Below are 20100 nucleotides of genomic sequence, written 5' to 3' on the forward strand. Positions count from 1 at the left end.
GCCCGGCTGGATCAGGTGGCACGGAATAATACAGGCTAATGAAATACAGCACAGCTTTCCATTACTGTTAGTTTTTACAGTGTCGTCATTACGTGTAATTTATGTTTAAAAAATTCAATTTTATACAAGGCTCTGGGAAATAGGGGTCTGCAGGTCACCCGACGACTTTTAACGGCTCTGAGAGTCCTTATTGCACTCTACTGTTCCAACAAAATGTTAATAATAAATAAAAAAATTCCTCTTTTACTTTTTCTCTGGTTTGCATATCTTGCTCTGTCCTTTTAATTACAAGTGGCCTGAGGAGAGTTTGGGGCTCTGGATGATGTTGGGAGTTATCCTCTTTACTGATGCTCCCGGAGGGGGGTTACTATCTGCTTGCTTTTCTTTTGTCTATCAATCACCTGGGGTCCTGTAAATGGAGTAAACACAGCTGAGGAGAGGGAGATACTTAACAACCTCTCTCCCAAACCCTCACCCTCTGACATTGCCCTCCTCTCCTCCATTACACTTCATTTTATTATAGACTCCAAAAAGCCTGGCCAGGAAGAGAAACTGCTGCCAGGCTTATTTATTTATTTATATTTGTAATGCCAAAATACTTTTTTGTTTTTAACCTTTTCTCTGCTGGTTGGCTCCATGTAGTTCTTAGCATTGTATCGTCAGCTGGGTTTTCCTTCCTCATTTCAGTGCAGTGTTGCTGAGGTTAGAGCACCTTTATCAGTTCTAAATGCTGCCTAGGCACCCTGATGTATTTAATGTAAGTATAATAAGCGTATAATGTTTCTTAAAGATTGGAACTGCAGAATTAGCAGTCCCCCAGATGAATAAAGCTGCAAGAATTCAAAGCCCTTTCAAGTAACTTTTGAAATGATTTCTATGTTTGCATTTTTCTGCCACACAATTGAGACAACTCATTCTCACTTTGATGTTTGGGTTCCTTTCCCCAGTGTTTGAGTTGGAAGTGCAGCAGTAGGATGTTTACGTTCAAATAAAGTGTCTTAGTGTAAATGAAGGGTAAAAAAAAATAAAAAATCAGTGATGTTCCTGAGACCTTCGGTTTCATTAGGAGGTTAGGTTGGGATTGGCCTTGTGAGAGCCTGATGAACATGGACATGTGGAAGAAAATGGAGCAGGAGCCTATACCTTTTGACCCTTTTGAAATGTGTTAAACTAAGCACAGAATAGACCACAGGATTAACATTTGACAAAACGAGTCACCCAGCACCGCGTGCAGCTGACTGAACAGGTGGAATCATTAGTCTGGATCAGATCCCAGAAGGTTTTTATGATGATTCTTTTAAAATGTGGCCGTGTTCTTTCTGAGCAGGGTTGACATCGTGGCTTCCAGGAACAGAAGTGTAATGTCATTTCAGGATGTCTACAGTGGGTCTTCCTTTTAGTCATGTGCTTCTCCGCCCAAAGCTGGTGCAGCCATACAGTTTGTTGTAGCTAAACTTGTCCAGATCTGGTTTGTTTTCTTCTGAATAAGAAGGGTGTGCATGTGTGGGGTGAACAACAGAAAACCCACCCAGCTTGTCTCTGCAAAAGGGTAGGTGTGATGATTGCTCCAGGGCGGGCTGTCAGAGCGGTAATAAAGCTGGAAAAGCACAAAAGGAACTTAATTCTTACCACCACCTTCCTCTGTTATGGCAGAATACTTTCTGTCTTCCTAACCAGAAATTTTCTCCTTAAAACTAATGCTGCCTTCAGCTTGGAAAAATGTTGCATGAGTTACTGGATTGAGCAAGACAAGGGAGAATAGAATGTAGAAAATTATACGCTCAGTGGATGGGAAAAAGAGTTGTCGCTCACGTCTCCTGAGTTTTAGTTTCTGACTGGGTCAGGGTTTGGTTCTGCCCTTGGAGCACATCTCATATCTGCATGTCTCACTTCCTCATCTGCAGGTACGGATAACAGTACTCCATTGCTTCAGAGTGGTCATAAGAGGAAAATATTTTGATGTACATGAAGCCCTAAAATTAAATAGCAGTGGATATTGTAAACAGACTTAAACAGACAGTCAAGTCCTAAAAGTTCTTGGGCAAAGGAGGTTTTTGTACAACAAAGGTGCAGGCATCAAGAGATGTTTCTGACAACCCATTTTATTCCCTGACTCGCCCCGATTCTCTGTTTGACTACAATTTACAGAGGCTGAGTGATCCCTGAAAACAGTGGCAGCAGTGACAATCACAAAAGAGGGTCAGCAGGAACCTTTGAATGCAAAACAATTGTGGGTGCTGGATAATTCAAATCAACACCCCGAAGCCTGCGAAGGAAATTTTAAGGCTTTGTGAAAATTACGACTAATTCTTTGCTAAGGCTGTGGCACAGAAGAGAAATGAGATGGATGGTTGGGGGAAGGGAATAGGTTTGCATTCTGTAGGGCTGTGAAGACAGCTTCCTTGCATCCTTCTCCTCAGCTCAGTCCTTGCTCAGTACCCTCTGCGGTTAGATTATTCCTTGCAGATAGCAATCAACTGGAAGGAAGTGTGTGTCTAATTTGCATGAGATTATTTAAAACAAAAAAAAAGGTCTGCATTAGTCAGGGTGATGGTAAACAACGCAAAGAGATGCCTTTTATAATATAGCCGTGGCTCAGCTTTCAAAGCCAAATATAATTCACTTACAATTGGCAGTTTCCTTTATTGTTCCTTTTAACCTTTTGCATTCTGCATGGTCTTGATCTTGCTGAAACTCTAGAAGAACTAAAACGTTTGTTTTCCAAAGTGTTGAGAAAATGGATTTAGAGCAATTCTTCTGTTAAACTGAGGTCATTTTCTTGACATACCTATTTGAGAGAGGATTATATTAGACACAAAGCTCCAGTTTTCATAGCACTGCTTTTGCATCCAAGGGAAGTGGTATTATTTTGGGGTTACCAACTTCCTACTAGATTAATATAATGAGTAGAACAGGGATATTTTTCATGTAATATGTAATAAAATAAAGCAAGATGAGATATTGGAACAGATGACTCTGAGCTGGTTTAGAAATATTCACTTTTCCTTGCAATTAATACATCAAGGTTGAATAATCTAGGGCATAGAAAACTCACTCAGACTGTATGCATACGTGTGTATAGGTGGTGAATCTGAAAAAATAAAATAAAATCCAAAGGGAATTTTGATGAGTTAGTTATAAATGCCCAAGGACAGCCTTGGAATATCTTTTACATTTTTGTTAGTGGGTGTGAGAAATGACAGCCATGAAGACGAGTATATTTCTGAATCCACAGATGCCTCAGTGCAGTGTAGACTCACTCCATATGTATGCTTAAGGAATCAGCTCCAGGAGATTATTCCCTTGATGCTTGGAGGCCAAGATGACAGGGCCTTAAAAACATCTTGTTCAGGTGAATAAAAAGGAGGTGTTTCAAGGTGACGGCGCTCCCGGTCTTCTGTGATAATTAAGAAGGGAGGTAGTTGTGATGTTCTATTTTATGATGGCATTAGTACGACAAACAAGACGACTTCACGAGGCAGAATAGTCCAGGGAGGTAATAACATTTTTTACTTATTCTACTTTGTACAGGCTTCATACTGGGGACTCAAATGTGAAAGGTTTCCCATTGTTCTATTATTCACATGGGCTTTTTCTTCAACGTGTAGCAGGGTTTTAACAAAAACAGTGATATTTGAGTGTCACTAGTTGGCAAGACCAGAAAAAATCCTAGAAGTGTGTTTTATCTGTGAAAGATTTTAGTGTTTTTCCCAAGTAGGGCGAGAATTGAAGGGGGCAGTATGGTTGGGAAGCAGTGAGTATTATTTCCTGCCCTTTTTGTAGAATGAGTAAAGGATCCTTCATAACCTCCATACATTCCCAAATGTTAAATATTTTCAGATTTGCTATCTTTGCATGGAAGTAGAACAAAATGCCCCCGTTCTAGTGGGAGCCACATTTACAGCCAGCAGCTGATATTGTCTTGTGTGTCTGGCTCCATCTTTATGAAATTCCATAGTTGCTAGTGATCTGCAGTGTTGGCATCTGTTTATGCTTTCTCCTATATTGGATAATTAGGAGCTGGTTAAAACCGCTTCTTTCTTATTAGGATTTCTCTTTTTAACATGGATTAGACACCATAAATATTGTTTTTGTGACTAGAACAGTAGGCTGAGTTGATGCGTTCATGTGCCTTTTATTACTTTCACTGCGAGTCCATTCTATTCTGTGTGGTTTGGGTTCCTTACTGTTTGAGGCATGCATCAAATAAAAGTAAAGGGGTGATTTCATCAGACTGCAGGACCAGGGATTAGGAACTTCAGATTTCTGGTACAGTTTCTGACACTGACAATAGTCTGTGATGTTAGAGAAATCACCTAACTCCTCTGCACATCCATATCAGCACTGCACAGTGGACAGAATAGTAGTTAACCCACAAGAATAGGGGAAAAAATGCTCATAGTTATAAAGGCTTCTGAAGCTCAGAAGCACCGTGTTAGTGCTGTGTTATATTGAATAACAGTTCTGAGACAGCCTTGTATATTAATTCCTGGCAATACTGTTTGTGCTATGGATTATTCTGTCTAGTCCCCCAGTAAGCAGTAAAGTTTAAGATTGTGAAAAAAAATATTTTTGAAGCTTTGGTAATATGCCCAGAAACCTGGCCATTTTCTATATTGCATCTCCCCGTGTTGTTGAGGAGCTAAGTGTTTTAAAGGCTGAAGTTCAGAAATTTCATCTGCCAGCAGTACTTCATGGACCTCGAGTGGAAGTGCTGGAGGGAAAGTATTCCTCTGTTTGCTCCCACTGCTGTCGCACTCGTACCATTTTCTTCGCTGTGCTCAATCCCTGCAACAACCACATGAGAATCAAGTGGTCTGTCTCTTCTAAATCTCGCCCCTTAAATCCATATCCACACTTCCAGTCTCTGAAGGCTTTTGCATGTGCACTGTATGTATAGTAGAAGGTCCTGAATCACTTCAGATGTTCCTCATAGCAGGGCCACTGGCTTTCTATCTGCTTTTGTGCAGGAGAATAACAGACAAATAATACCCAGCTCTCCTGCCCCACATCATGGTTGCCATCTGAGTACCGAATTCTTTTTCTAGAGGATGTTTTCTGCTCTTGGAAAAAATAATCCAGCTGTGCTTCTTTCTTCACAGATGCTGGTCATCATGAATCCCTTAGCTGCTTTTCTTTTCCCCCTTGTTGGCCAAATCCTTTCCATATGTTGTGGCCAATTACAGATGGTCATCCTGGCATTTCCTGATGGCAGGAGGGACTGCACCAACGTGTACCATGTGTGCAGTGTGACTACAGCTCTGCGTGAAATAAAAAACAGGCTGCCCTAGGGCAATCTAATCAGGCAGCAGTAGGCCGGGGCAATGCTAAGCTGAAAGTTTGGGCTTGGCCTTGTTTTGATCTGTTTTGTTATAGTTTTATTTCCTCCTTGCATTCTGTGTCCCATTCATACTAATCACAGTCAGTCCTGATTTTTTCTTTTTATTTCTGCATTTGTCATAAAATAAAGCAAATTATTCCCGTCTTCGGAAACGATCTAGACTAATTAGTCGTCTAACCCAATAATTAGTTTTTTGTTTCCCTGTCTGTTTTCATGCATTATTGTTAGTTTTTTCCCCTCTTTTTTTTTTTTACACCATTACAGATTAAAATGAGCCACATTTGCAGTTGATGGTATCTTTTTTTCGGGGGAAGAATGGAGAATTGCAATAGAAAGCTACTTCAAAAGCAGCAATAAACTCAAGGATAAATTAAGGAAATTGAATGAGCCACATTTGGAAGCAGCGTTGAGGCTAATATTCTGTCGCTTAAGGTTAAATTGCAACAGAGAAAGAGAGAGGGAGAGATTCCAGTGAATCCAAAATTGGGGAGGCAGTACTGCTCAAGTCGGTGCCAAAATTCTTTGCAGCTTGAAAGGGTTCTGCCTGGCTTGAGAATTTAATTATGCGTGCATCAAGTGGGTAAAGGTGCTAAACTGATCTCATTTCCTCTGCTCCCCCAGGCCTGACAGATGAAGAAATTGACCTGGCTTTCCAGCAGTCGGGCACCAGCACCGATGAGCCGCAGTCCCCAGGTCCTTCTCCACAGCTGGTGCCAGCTCAGCCCGCTCACCCCATGGTGTACAGTAAGTAACCCCTTGAAAAACATCTGGTCACGGTGCTTTCTGCAGTGATTTCTGCAAAAATTTCACACGTTTCTGTGCCAGATCCTAGGTTTCAATTCCAATAATACCGTAACTTTTGTCAGAATCAGACACCGAATGTTACTTTGAATGTACTCCGTAGCTGTTGATGCCTGTGACACGATGGAGCCACAAGACCATATTACACAAGGAAAATTTGATACAAACGATCATGGTCTATGAACAAGCATCATAAATACTAGCCTATGACACCTCTTGGCATGAAGGGTTATAGTCAATAGAAATTAGCTTATGACTTGCTGTAAGGACTTGGAAAAGCATTTAGCCAGTGTAGGACTCAGTCTTCCCTTCTAAAACTAAGGGTCATACTTCCTTCATCAATAGGGCTTTCTAATATTTAGATCATTAATGTATGATAGAGATGATAGATTCTTGGATAGAAGGTGATGTAAAAGTGCAATGTTATTACATCTTTAGGTATTACAACAATGGAGTCTGTTCACTAAACTGGCTGCAGCACATGATCACAAGGTTTTGCATCTTAGTTAAAGGACTTATTTTCTTAACTGGCCAAGCAACGGATCAGTTAATGTTGAATGGTTAATTGAAAGAGGTGTATTTTCAGCACAAACAACAAAACAGAATATAGTGTCTTCAGGACTTAGTCTGTGACTTCCCATGTGTCTGGCACAATGAGTTTTAAGAATACTGTCTGTTTACAAATAATAATAAACAGTGATGCTTATTTTTAACAAGATTTCTATTTTCAATCTTAATGTAAGGGGTGACAGCAGAAATTCTGTGTAGACTGTGTGGATAAGATTGTATGATTTTGTGTACGAAATACACTGCCAGAGAATTTTTAAAGTCCCAGCATAATCTGTGTAGACTTAAAATTTACATATATATTTGCATTTTAAAATAAACCTCGCAAAAAAGTATCTAAGCTCCAAACAATAAAAACCAAAGTACACACCATTAAAAATCCATCAAAAGAAGCTGTTCAGCTCACATGTGTGCCTGGCAGTTTGAAAAGCACTTCACTTACCTGCCAAGTATTAAGAATTGGATTTTGATATTGTTGCTAAACAGTTTGAGCTCAGACATGGACCAATGTAACAGTCTACATAGGGCTGTGTTTATTAGTTTATGACATAGTTTCACTATTGTCAGAAATAATGCTAGGCTTGTTCTCTGAGATTTGAAATGCTCTGGTTTGCCACAGTTTGGGAAGAAAAATGTTTGTGTTGGTGTTGGGTTCAAAACTGGAATATTTCTTACAGCTGTATTGGGTGCACTGGTGAACTCTAGGACTGAATTCTTCCTCCCGGGCTAATACTGCTCTCCTGCAGTTCACAGAAAATGCCAGAAAAGCAAAATCTGCTGATCAAAGTGTTAGATCCCTGTTAGTGCCATCCCTTTTTTGTTCAGCAAACTCTTATCAGAACAAAATACTGGAAGAGTTAATTTTTTCTTATTTTATAGTGTTCCACTAATACAAGTAAGGCAGGAAAGAAGTGTGCAATTCAAACTGGAAAATGCTGTCATTTTTGTTAACACTTACAGCTTTTTCATTTTTTTCCCCTTGTACTGTTTTGGATTTCCTCAAAGCACTAGCTCTCTATTTCTTGTAATTAGCTAACAATCTTAACTAATATTTAAAAATTAAAGTTCCTAGTAACATCTCCAAAGAGAATTGTGAAAGTATTATTCTGTAATGCTCAGAAACCAAAGGTGAAGAAAAATACCACCAAAGTTGAGCTTTTTTAGGGGTTGTGATTATAAACGTATGCTCTAGCTTTGTGATCTGATTAGTGCTTTTCAAGTAATTTGAACCAAAAGCTTTTGCCTGTGAGCCAGTCTTGTTTAGCAACCCACAACATCTGGGAAGCAGTGGCAATAGGTTGATTAGATATTGTTCCTCCCCTCTCCAGCCATTCTTTGTAGACCTTCTATTTAACCTTTAAATGAATCTATAAAAAGAATTAATAGCTAAATATATGTGGTATTCATTTAACCAAAACATTTGTTTTGATTAGATGTCATCTGTGCTTAATTCTGGTCCTTGACTGGTGTAGCACTGGTGTTGTTAATGATGGATCCATCTCTGTGTTTTCCTTTTAAATGCTTTCCGTGGTGTCAGAACTGCAAGAAGAAAATGTGAATTTCTCTAGAGCTGAAGGATGAGACTGTGCAGAGGCGCAGATTTGAGTCCTTATAGATGTGGCTCGGTGCTTTTTTCAGGTGCTGGGTTTGCTGTAGGTTATTGTTGAACAGATGCTAGTATTGTAATGAATATTGCTGAATTGGTCCAAATCTGCTCCAGGACAGTTGTTTCTGTGATAGTTTACAAAGTCAATTTTTCTTTCACAGATTTGTCAGGCGTTGTCATGTGTAAGACAGATAGTCTTTTTCCTGTCTATCTATTATGCTCTTACAGAGTATTCTTTAGCGTTAGAATGTTTTGAGGTTTGAAGTTCAAAAGTGTATCTAAAGGACTAACGAGATAGGTAGACTGTTGAATCTAGAAGTTGATTTGTGGATGGGAACAAATTATTCTGGAAGAAGTGTTGAGATTATTGGCTGCATTTGCTTTTTCTAAAGAAGACATCTGAGTTTCTTGTGAAGCAGCATCTAATGTGCTGGAGTTTAAGTCTTGAAGACTAAACCGTTTTGGGTTTGATTTTTTTTTCTTCTGGTTATTGGCTTTTTGATTAGTTTTGACACCTTTAAACCACAAGACTAGAGAGAGAAAATTATGTCGGCAGAGGAAAAAAAAAAAGTGGGGGGGGAGAGAAAAGAAATGGTTGAGGAGGTGCAGTGCTGAAAAGCAGTGGCTAGTGGCTTGTGAAATGTAATTTCTCTCTGTCCCACTTACACCAAGGTATTACTGCTTCATGTTTAAAATTTGTTAAAACTATGGGTTAGGAGTGCAGAAGTTTGGGATGGCTTCAGGACTGTCTCAAGAGTTCATTCAGCAGGAAAGGAGTGGGTGATCCTGCCAGCAACTCCGGTGTAAGGTGTCCGCTCTTGTGAGTCAGAGCACTAAGCCCTACACACACCTTTTGATTTTATTTGCTTGACCTACTCCTGCTGTAGTTGACTGAGGCTGGTGTCATTTTGAAAGTTGCAGGAAATAACTTATACCTCTTAAATACTTCCTTTTGCAGAAATTGTAATGATGGTGTAGGTATTACTTAATATTCAAGTCTTTTGTTGGAAATAGCTGTTACTGCTGGGTTTGCCTTAAGTAACTTTTGGGGGAAAGAGAAAAGAATTCAGTTTTTAAAGTTTCTAGACATTGTATTTCAGCTTAATATTATCTCTACTATTTCTCCTCCCTGTTCTGGAGGAGTAATTCCTTCCCCACGGTTTGTACTTTTGCCAAGAGGTGTCAAAACTGCTTAAAAAAAAAAAAAAAAAAAAAGCTTAAAAAAAGCTTGAATTTGATTAATATAGAGAAACAAGACTTTGCCTGACTGATAATAAAACTGATAAATGACATTTGAATTACTTGTAGCGGTAATTTATTACATAAAATATCTTTTATTTGACATGCGATTAGTTGCTGGAAGCATCACTCAATCTGACTAGTTTAAACATGCTCTAAAATGAACCCCCAGTAAAAAAACAGGGCTGTCTGCTGTTGGCGTTATGAAATATACTAATCCAGCAGTGAGGACAAAAATCTGACTTTAAATATTTAAATGATTAATTGGGTTTATGTGTGTATATTTTTTTGCCTTTCTAACCCTTGTAATTACATGCAAACTCGGGGGAGTTTCTGCGCTAGGTGTGCAAAGCTGCATGCTTATCATCCAGGTATTGTCTGTGCTCTAACCCATGGGGTTTATGGTACTTTGTGGAGATTTTACACCTGTGTAAAACAGAACTCCAAGGACTGATTTTCTTGCCATTTGGGTCTTCTTCTCTCCATGTGTCCACATATCTTCTCCCGTCCCTGTGTCTTCATGAGGTGAGAGAAGGCTGTAAAATACATCCTGTTTCCTCCTACAGTTGAAAACAGAAACAAGAATTTGGACTCCTGTATTTTTTTCCCCAACTTCTTTGTATGGGTTTGCTGTTTGCTCTTGAAAAATCACCTCTTCTGGCCTCAGTTTCGATGGGTTTAAATGTGAGTGCCAGTGATGGCTGCTAGTGATGCACGAGGCCTAATTAATTGAGACCAGGAAACCTAATTCTGAGGCAGATGGGGATCTTAAAAATAGTGAGTATTTGCTCTGGAGGTGCAATTTACAGTTGCTGTTGTGAGAATTAAATATACTTACAGAAAAAAGAAAAACAGATTTACAGCTGGAGAAAACGTCCATGTCACTTCTACCTGCATTTTGAGGGTCTCTGTATGTTTGTTATATCCCCAGTATGCAGCGTATCTCCTTCAGGAGGATTTCAGTACTTAAACTCAGGAGTATCTAGACTATTAGTGCTTTTTCACTTCTGAGTATTTTTTCAATTTATAAGTGGGGAAATTGAGGATATGCAAAGTCAGCGTGAGCTGAGAAACTTCTAGCCCCCCCTCCACTGCAGACAAAAAGGAAGATTGAATGTGGATTTCAGGCAGAGCTGTGACATTCTTCCTAACATCGTAACGTTGATGTGGTCAGCACAGAGCCTTTACTGTATCCCTCACTCAGTTTTCCTCTCCACCCCCCTCACTTTTTTTTTGCCACAAGACAGAATTATTTCACACATCTCTAAAACGAGTAAAATGGCATTTCGGCTTCTTGCCTTTATAGACTCTCTGAACTTTAGGAAAGATCATTCTGGTCCCTTTTCATTAATAATGAAAACCAGGGGGCAATAAAATGTTCTTAGCTCCAGCATTAGAGGAATGGAGGGAGAGATGAGTGAGGTGAAAGGGCAAAGCAGGCGGGGTGCTACAGGTGTCTCTCCATCCTGCTCAGAGGTCGTTGTGGCTGGGGACAGTCAGGGACAGCCACAGACTGCCATGGACAGGCCACAGCTGGACCCACCGACCCTCTGAGATTAATTAACCCTTTGCAATAGGCAGCTCAGCCTGGAATGAGTTGCAGCATCACAGAAAGATCCTTGAAGCTCAAGGCAGAGAATTGGACATCCAGGAGAATTCGGGTACCAGAAACGAAGGTGGGAGCAGAGCAAGGAGTGGGAAGTGGGGTGGAGGACTGGGGTTTGCAGCAAGGCTAGCCAGGGATCATTTTCAATCCTGACATGTACACAGCCAGTTACTGCAGCTTAGCTGACGTGTTTTAACTCATTAAGTTAAAAAGTTATGGTAATTTGATCATGTGCCTAAGCTCCAAAGCTGCAACCACAGCAACCCAAAATACTGCTGGTGACACTATTCCTGGGTTCTGGCAGAGCTGTTTTAATTTGTTCGGATTTCTAGCCAGCAGATAATCTGAGAACTGTATCCTGAGATGTAGCAAGAAGCTAGGGGTGCCAATATTTGAGTCAGTGTCTGTCTGTAGAGCCCGAGGGCTGGAATTAGGAATAACTGTTGCAATGAAATGCCTGTAGGAGACCTCTGCAACAAGAAAACTGACAGTTGGTGAACCAAGCGGAAAGAGGACAAGCTTCCAGGCATTTCGGCCAGTTAAACCCGAGTTAAAACTTTGGAGAACAGAATGCATTTCCTAGACATCATAGGTCCCATGTAGATTTGGGTCTGTCTGGTTGGAGACTGCACACCAGCCTCCCCCTCATCACTTCTGCCCACATCCTGCCACTGAACTTCAGGAAAGATCACTCTGCATCCCCATTATTAGTACAGAAACCCGGGGGTAGTACAAGATTCACTAAGGGAACTGCGAGGGAGGTGAAAGGATAAAGCTGGTGGAAAACTACAGGTGTCTTCTAATTCTGCTCGGAGGAGCAGCCCGTGCCATATCTTTGCTCTGCTCTGTTGAGTCTCTAAGCTTCTGTGCAGAATTGTGTGTTAAATATCTCAATCCTTTCTCTTCTCCTTTACCTCTCTCTCTGTAGATATTTAATTGCATATTTTTTCTTTGCTGTTTGTATGTGCTTTGGTCCCTATTTGTAATTCAGGCTTGAAAGACACTGGATCGTTCCTTATTGAAACAGTCTGTAATTGCTGACACAGCCTTCATAAACCCATTTATTGCCCTGATAGATTTCTCTTTTTCCTCTAAACGCTTCTCTCTTTCTTTTTCCTGCACTCTTCTGAGTCTCTGGTTTTGTCCCCATTTAAAAGAATTACAATAATGAAGAGTAATTGGTATTCAAGTAATGAGTTAACCTGAGCTAGCACTCAACACCAGAGTTGTCTGGGGGGAGTGTGGAGTGCCTTCTGTAAGGAAAGAGTAGAGAAAAACAGCTGGATGGAACTTCATTAATTGCTGATGTGATTTGTCTCCCTTTGACACCTTGAGCAAGGCCAGTATCGATGCTGGTCTGGACAGATGTTTCGATGTCCTAAGGACAGGAGCCTGTACACCGTACCTGAAGTGCTACCAGCATCCAAATGCCCCTTGTTCATTAAATCTACGCCTGCTAAGAAACACAAATGGCATTATTCATTGCTTTTTTTTCTCTGACAAAATGGGCATATCAGGAAATCAGTTGAAAATGTTATCACCTGCAGTTCTGACTATGGTTATTTCTTGATTTTGGCCTTTAGGTCCACCTGGCTCCAGATGGCGAGATTATGGGGCTTTGGCTATCATAATGGCAGGAATTGCCTTTGGCTTCCACCAGCTGTACAAGGTAATGTCTCCTTCACTACTCCAACACCATACTCTGTACTCTGAGAGAACGATGTTATTCTGCTTGTTTCCAAATGATCACATTGGTTCCAAGTTGGTCAAGCATCTCAGCTTGTACTGACACTGCCATTGGTGTATGTGAGAAATGTAGACACTTCACATGGAAATGCAGAGGCAAAAAATGGCAAGCAAACAAAACTAGTTTTCAGGAGTGGATCTCAAACTGCCAGAAACAAGGTCATTTGATTCATGGATGTGATTTGATTCATTCATTTAATTTTTAAACTGGGCAAACTGAGGACAGATCAGTAAAGGGATTTTCTCAGCATTGGCCATCAGACATTACGGTCACAGCCATAGTCTAATGGTTTGTACACTGCTGATCCTGCACCATAGATTAGCAAGGAGTCGTCTTTGACTGATGAGAAGGCTGAAAAGAAGGTGCTAACTTCTAGCTCTATCCCCCCAGTTCTACTCCAGGGTGCTTAGAACTAGGGAGAGCAAGCGCATGTTTGCTTGAGTACTGTAGAGACAGTACCTCTTCTTATTTCTTGAGTAATGTTCCTCTGATTGAACATACTCTCTTCACTCTAAATTTGCTTTCCAGTACTGTGGTAAGTGACATTAGATAATCCTACTGCCTTTTGTAGTAAAATCTATTTTACAAATCAAGTGCTGACCTTCTTTTCTAAAACTACTTTTCCTGTTCCATTCTATCATTAATTTTCTGGGTCTCAGGGTAAGAGAGGGAGGCCAGATTCAGCAACTTGTTCCATCTATGCAAGTAAAATTACACGACTTAGAGGATGGCTCCTTTGAAGTTATGTTATCCCCTTGTTTTTTATATGAAAGCAGTGATGCCAACCTTGCTGATCTTTTCATTCTTGCAAAGAATGGTGAGGCTGATCAGTGTCCAGAGAGATGTGGAGACAACAGCTGCTGGGCCTTGCAAACCTTAACACATTGCTGTTACTGAATGACACACCTCTAACACATATTGATGGTTTACATAAAAATTTTGGTGTAATGTCACTGATGCTCTTAATACATCTTACTGCTGTATTCTTTGTTTACAGATCTTGCTCTGCTGTCTATCCAAACCTCGTAAGACATATTGTGTGCCTAACAGAGACCCATATTCTTTTATAGGAGTAAGAAATCTCTGGAGACAGTTGATAAATTCCCTCTGCCCTCCGTGGCATTTTGAGGGAGTTTGCAAATAGTGATTTCTAAATGAAAGATAGGATGCTAGGATAAGACTTAGTTGTCCATGTGTGTTCTGTGAGGACTAAAAGAGAACTGCTTATGAAAGTCATCAAAAGCTATTTGGTTTTCAGAATGTCTGAGTGTAAACATATGTGCATACATATGCTTTGTGAGGGTAAGAGCTGTGTACAGCGACAGTGAAATCTTAAACCAATGCTATTAAGTGTAAAAGAGAGCTGTCCCACACATGTCAGTTTGGATAATCAGCTCTGTCTCAGAAACGATTCTGTATGTATGCCCCGACAGTGTGTGTACATGCAGCAAAACCCAGGATGAAGAATTGATAGGCACTATCAGAGTTGTTTCCACATCCTAGACCATCCTTCTCTCACTCTTCTTCACCTGCCATGTTGCACTTGGATGTGTTCATCTTAGAGTGCATAAACAATTCCTGTGCGCAGTGCTGCAGAAGGATCTATGGCTGTTAGGGGACAGTTGGGACCTAATAGATGAAGACAAGCCTCTGCAGGGGCAGAATAATGTAGATTTCATGGCTGTGTACAGGGTCAGGGAGCTGCCTTGCTTCCTGTAGTAGCTTCTCCCTTTCTTTTACTCTCTTAACATAGTTCTTTCATACTACCTCTGCTCCATTTCCTTTTTCTACAGATTCCTCTTTCTCTAGATCTCTGATTTTCCCTCCGCAACTCTAACCCTCCTAACACCAGGGTTCACAAGATTTTACAACTCTCATTCCCTCTCTTATGCTCCCTCTGTCCTTTTCAGGGCCTTTCCCCTCTTCCCCCAACTTCTGCATTTCTTATCTTGTTGATGGAGCTCAAAATATTGCTCAACATCAGTGTGTTCACATTTGAGAACAGGAAATCTGAAATCTGAATCTGACATCTATATGTCATCTGTGTTTCACTGGAGTGAGAGCTGTCCCAGGAAACCTTAAACAGAGTCAGGAACTGTTTTTCAGCACCCCCAAAAGTATACCCCCAGGTCTTGCATCTTCTCTTCAGCAGCTTCTTTTAATACCTAATTTAGGAAGATTTTTTTTTCTCAGCCAGGTTTGTGGATAAATAATCTATGGCTCTGTGATAAAGATGGGGTTTGGGTGGTGGACTTTGAGGAAGATTAGAGAGACCGCTTTGCATATCCCTGTTTTGTAAAAAAAAAAGTTTATGTCCTCCATGCAGAAATACCTGCTCCCTCTCATCATGGGAGGCAAAGAAGATAGGAAACAACTTCAGAGGATTGAGTCAAACATTGCCGAGATGAGTGGCAGTGTGACACAGACAGGTAAAGATTAATGACTCCATCAATTCACCCCTCAAAGCCCTTCTCCCTGCATCCTCCATTCTGCCAAGACCCCCACCCTCTTCTTTCCCTCCATCTCCACTTTATGTGGTGACTTCATTTATCTGCTCTGAGAATCTGTTCACATTTGCAAATGAAGCCGCCGTCATTTCGGTTTAATTTGAAATTGCTTGTTTACTGTCGGCGCGGCCTCAATTAATTATGTTTTTACGGAAAGGCTCCCAACCTCAGAATATTAATAAGGGGAATAAAATGACAGCCTTTCGGAGGGCTGTAAAGTTCATTTTTAATTTCTGCTTCTCTGATGTTTTCAGGGGCTTTTTTGTGGTGTTTTCCCCCCACCTTCCATCTGAAAATCCAAGGCAGGGTCAGGAAAGTCTGTAATTACTGTGCCTCCCTGACCTTAGCCACCTTCTCTGTTATTGACTCTATAGGGTGCTTGTTCATTACCCGATGCCCTAATGATGGTCTGGATTAGCTGTTACCTGTCACACCAATAGAGCTTTTAATTTTATTTTATTTTATCAGCTTGTTTACTGCCTGGAAGCTTTGGATAAAGTACCAAAGTAGAAAAAGTTCTCCTGCAGCAGGAATTGGAGTCCAACAGTTGATCTTCAGTGTTTGCTGGGGTGGAGGAGGGAAATACTGGGTTTTCTCTCGAAATACAAGAGAAGATACACAAAGTATATGGTGGGATGGAAAAAAGCGTGATTTTCAGCAGTGTTTGTAAACGTGTTGGAGGTGAAGGAGCTGGTGAGTTCAGGGCAGGAGGCTGCTAATTACACTTTTTAGTGGAGGGCAAGAAGACAAGCATCTTTCATTTCTCATGATACCCTAAGGTCAGCCCTGAGACCAGCCTCTTTCCAGGTTGGAGCTAGCCCCAGAGTTTGCCTGTGTGAGGCCCAAGGTAGATAAATGATACAAACATTGTATAAGTTCAGGGAGATGTACAAATCATAAACCAATATAATTAGAAGGGAGAGGTTTTGGACGGATATACTGTGCTCTATAGACATCTATACAATGGAAAGATAAACTAGAAATACTGGAGGTTAGATGCAGTGCAGGTAGATTACCCGTAGTGCAGATAAATCATATGGATTAAAGCGAGCAGGCGGGCGTAGATAAATTAGATATAGTAGGAATAGAGGCATCTTTGTCGCTAGACAGCAGAAAGGACATGTGTGCATGTATCTCAGTTTAACACTCTCCTGCTTTTTCCCTCACAGTGACTCAGTTACAGAAGACTTTAGCAGCTGTCCAGGAATCGCTAATCCAGCAACAACAGAAAATCCAGGAGCTCACCCAAGAACTGGCTGCTTCTAAGGTATCAGCCTTCAGCTCCTCACCTTCAGAACATCACCATCTGTAGAAGATGCGTGTCTTCCTTTGTGTCCACATGAAAACGACTTTATTAGGTTCACAGTCCAGCCTTTATCTCTGTCATATCCCCCACCAGTTTCTCTGCATTTGACATTTCCATAGGCTGGCTGTTTAAAGCACTGGATATTAATTGGGTACCCAGTGATATATCTGACTTCTAAGAGGGCTCAGCATTTCTGTCTGAGGCCTTAGACCTGTTCTCAGCTCTGTAACTTCTGAGATGCAATTGAAATGAAATAATTGTCCTGTTAGTCCAGTGACCAAAAGAGGTGTAAAGGCCAGATGTGCATTTTTTTTCTTTCTGAAAATATGTAATTTTACATGTTTATATATCTCCTGTACCTTTGTATTTTGATTCAAAACAATGGCTTAACTCCTGTTCAGCTAAGCATACAGTTGAAATACTGTATGTAAGTCACTTGTTCAGATCCAGAACAGGTAATGGCTGAACATTCGTACTATTTGGTTGCCTGTTTCAAGAATTTTGGCTATCTCAGTGTACTAGGTGGCCCCATCACAATCACATTAGGTGCTCACAGTGGCCCATTTCCCTTGATTTCTGTCTGGAACTTGTCAATAAAACCAGAAGTGTTGGCTGGTTTGTGTAGTTACCTGTGTTTTCAGGTACCTGTGTTTCAACTTTTAATCAACCTTGTTTTTCTTTCTGGCAGTGAGACTTAGCACTTTTTGTCTCTGAAGTACTTGGCAGCTAAGCATTCTGTCAGTCAGTAGGTGTTAGTTAGATGTGGGACGGGATGGATTTGAACCAGTCACAAAGAGATGATGTCTTCCTTTCACTCACAAATTTGGAATTATTCAGGTTCCAGACATCTTTCAATAGTCTTAGTACAGGGAGAGAATTTTCTTTCTACTGTTAAATCCCTTACACATGCCTTGTGATCTACCTGCAGCATGAGAGGTTGTCTTCTCCCCATACCTATACTTCAATCTCATAGAAACCCTTTGATGGTGTGTAACTGGTGGGCCACAGCTGACTCTGTGGTGTGCACACTGTACAGTAGGAATCCCTCAGTGGCACAGCTGTAAACCCAACCATGAAAGCCAGTTTATGGTCACAACACTCCACTTCAATTTTCCTTGGGAACTGTGGCCTGTCGGTGGCCTGGAGCCAGTCCGGAAATTGGAAAACTGTTTTCAGGTCGTAAGTGTTAAGATTAAGGCCACATGTTGAGCTTTAAGAAGGGAAAAGGGCATAAGAGTCTTGGTGGTTTAGAGAGTCTTAAAGTTTTTCCTCCCCCCTCTCCACCCCCTGCACTGAAATGGTAGCACACATTGTTATGATATCTAAACCTCATGTGTACAAAGAAAAACTTGGGCAACCCCACAAACCAAAGAATAAAAGCTGTGTTTTCTCAGCTGTAATGTAAGTTTTTATATCTGCTTTTCAAACTCCTACTGGCATGCTGTAAAAAATTAAAAAGAGGGACTTTAAGTAATTAAAAAACGTACATAAAAATTCAAGGCTTGAATTTTCTACAACTGTTTTTTAAAGAGACTGGCTAAAAAGCCCCAGATGTCAGATTTTATTTCTAAATCCTAGGCATCTGGCACCATATGTGTTTTGGAAATTTGAGTCCTTTGCAGGCCAGTGAGTGGAAATCACTCCCTTGTTAATGTGCTGCTGTAGCTTTCAAGGTCTTGGAGAGCCAGAACAGTGGCTCCTGGATTCTTGCTGTCTGAGGGCTGGGAGTGTGAATCCCAGGGGAACGCATCTGTGTATATCACAGCTACTACAGGCTGAGCCTCTCCCAGCTCACTGGGTTCACAGCCCAGAAGTCACTGTGAGGAGTGCTGGCTGTGAAGGTGTTCAGGGCTGTTCAGCACTAGCTGAAGTCTGGTTGAGGAGTGAGTAGGAGCAACCAATCCTGGCTACGTCTAGGAGGAGCTGGCAAGGAGGAGTTTTTTGTTATTCCAGTCCTGGCTTCCTTCATCGGGGAATTTACTAAGAGTATCTCTGGAGAGATGCTCGTGAATGGATTCATTTGTAACGGCTTGTAGCAGAAATTACTATGGGAAGTGCTAGATGTGAGTGTTTTTTGGTCCCACACTCAGCCCATTGCTACAGGAGCTGCTGCAGTGGCAGGATGGGGTAACCATACCATGATCTCTCTTTCAGAGTGCTGTTCCCATTTCTCAAGTTCCCAGAAGGGTTAAAAGAAAAATTGCCAAAAGTATTATCTGCAGCATGTTCTCTTCAGTTGTTACCTTACTCTAATTTCTGCCTGATATCCCATAGCAATTCTGATGCAGTGCTGACAGCAGCTGTACCAGGCTTCCAAGAGTTACTTATCTTTCCCCACCAAATTGCATTCATTGCTTTGAAATATCCGAGAGACAGTGCCTAGTCCAGCTGCTTCCTGGAGATACAATCTGGTAACTCAAGCATAGTTCTAATTGTTCAGATCTAGTGGGGAAAGTTTTTGGAGCTTTCAAGCATCACTTTATCAGTACCTCTAAACACCACAGAACGCAGATAGTCGACTTAATTTCATGATTTAGGAGAAATGAGCGAGTGGTTTTAAACCAGTTGCTGCTATTTGAGTTGCTAATATTTGAATCTGTTGCCTCAGCTAATTGCAGGCACAGGAGAGAGTAAAGGACCTGATTCAGTGCAACTCCCACTGCCTTTCAGGATCCTAGTTCTTATCTAAAAATCATTCCATAGGTCAATGGCAAATAATTTGGTTTATGTCTTTGTGTATTCTTCTCTGTTTGACATACTGGAGGAAAACATGCTGTGCAGAGCTTGCTTTGTCTGAATTCTCACAAGTGCTGGCTGCTTTCTAAAGGAAAAAGAAAGGTCCCCTTGAGATGCTTCAGCAATGGTTGTTGGAAACAAGATTAATTAGTCCTCTAACCTGAAAGCAAATATTTGAATTGTCTGAGCACCTTGAAACAATTTTTATTTCTGGTTATTGTGGGGATCCATCCAGGTCCGCCTTCATTGTGGAAGTTGGTTTGCTCAGATCTGAGATTTTAAGTGATAGAGCTTATGTTAGCCCCAGCTTGAGATTCCCAGATGGGAGGAGAGGTAAGATGAGATAGAAAATTTGACATTTCTGAGCTATCTCCCAGTTCATGCTTTGATCTTTACACCTTCTTTTCCATGTTATAGGCAACAACTTCTACCAACTGGATTCTGGAGTCACAGAATATTAATGAACTGAAATCTGAGATCTACTCGTTAAAAGGACTCCTCCTGAACCGGTATGGACAGAATATGTTGATGGAAGATGGTTGTGTGGGGAAGGGTTGCTTTCTGGGATTCTCTTAGTCATAGAGAGGAAAGACATTTCCAACAGGAACTAGCTCTATATCCTGTTATTGCTATTTTAATAATAC

At 40.9% G+C, this 20100-nt stretch overlaps 1 protein-coding gene across 2 annotated transcripts in view; it reads left to right on the forward strand.

The window, feature by feature from the left end:
- The window catches only part of PEX14 (peroxisomal biogenesis factor 14), a 77750-nt gene that overhangs the window by 53502 nt on the left and 4148 nt on the right, over positions 1-20100 (forward strand). For both annotated transcript variants that reach the window (XM_082777136.1, XM_082777137.1), the window contains 5 exons: positions 5963-6085; positions 12744-12829; positions 15234-15336; positions 16584-16681; positions 19874-19965. In XM_082777136.1, the coding sequence (XP_082633262.1) occupies positions 5963-6085; positions 12744-12829; positions 15234-15336; positions 16584-16681; positions 19874-19965 (502 nt within the window). The remainder of the gene's footprint in view (positions 1-5962; positions 6086-12743; positions 12830-15233; positions 15337-16583; positions 16682-19873; positions 19966-20100) is intronic.

Source organism: Aythya marila (genome assembly GCF_965140915.1).
Source record: "Aythya marila genome assembly, chromosome: 21".
Lineage (NCBI taxonomy): Eukaryota > Metazoa > Chordata > Aves > Anseriformes > Anatidae > Aythya > Aythya marila.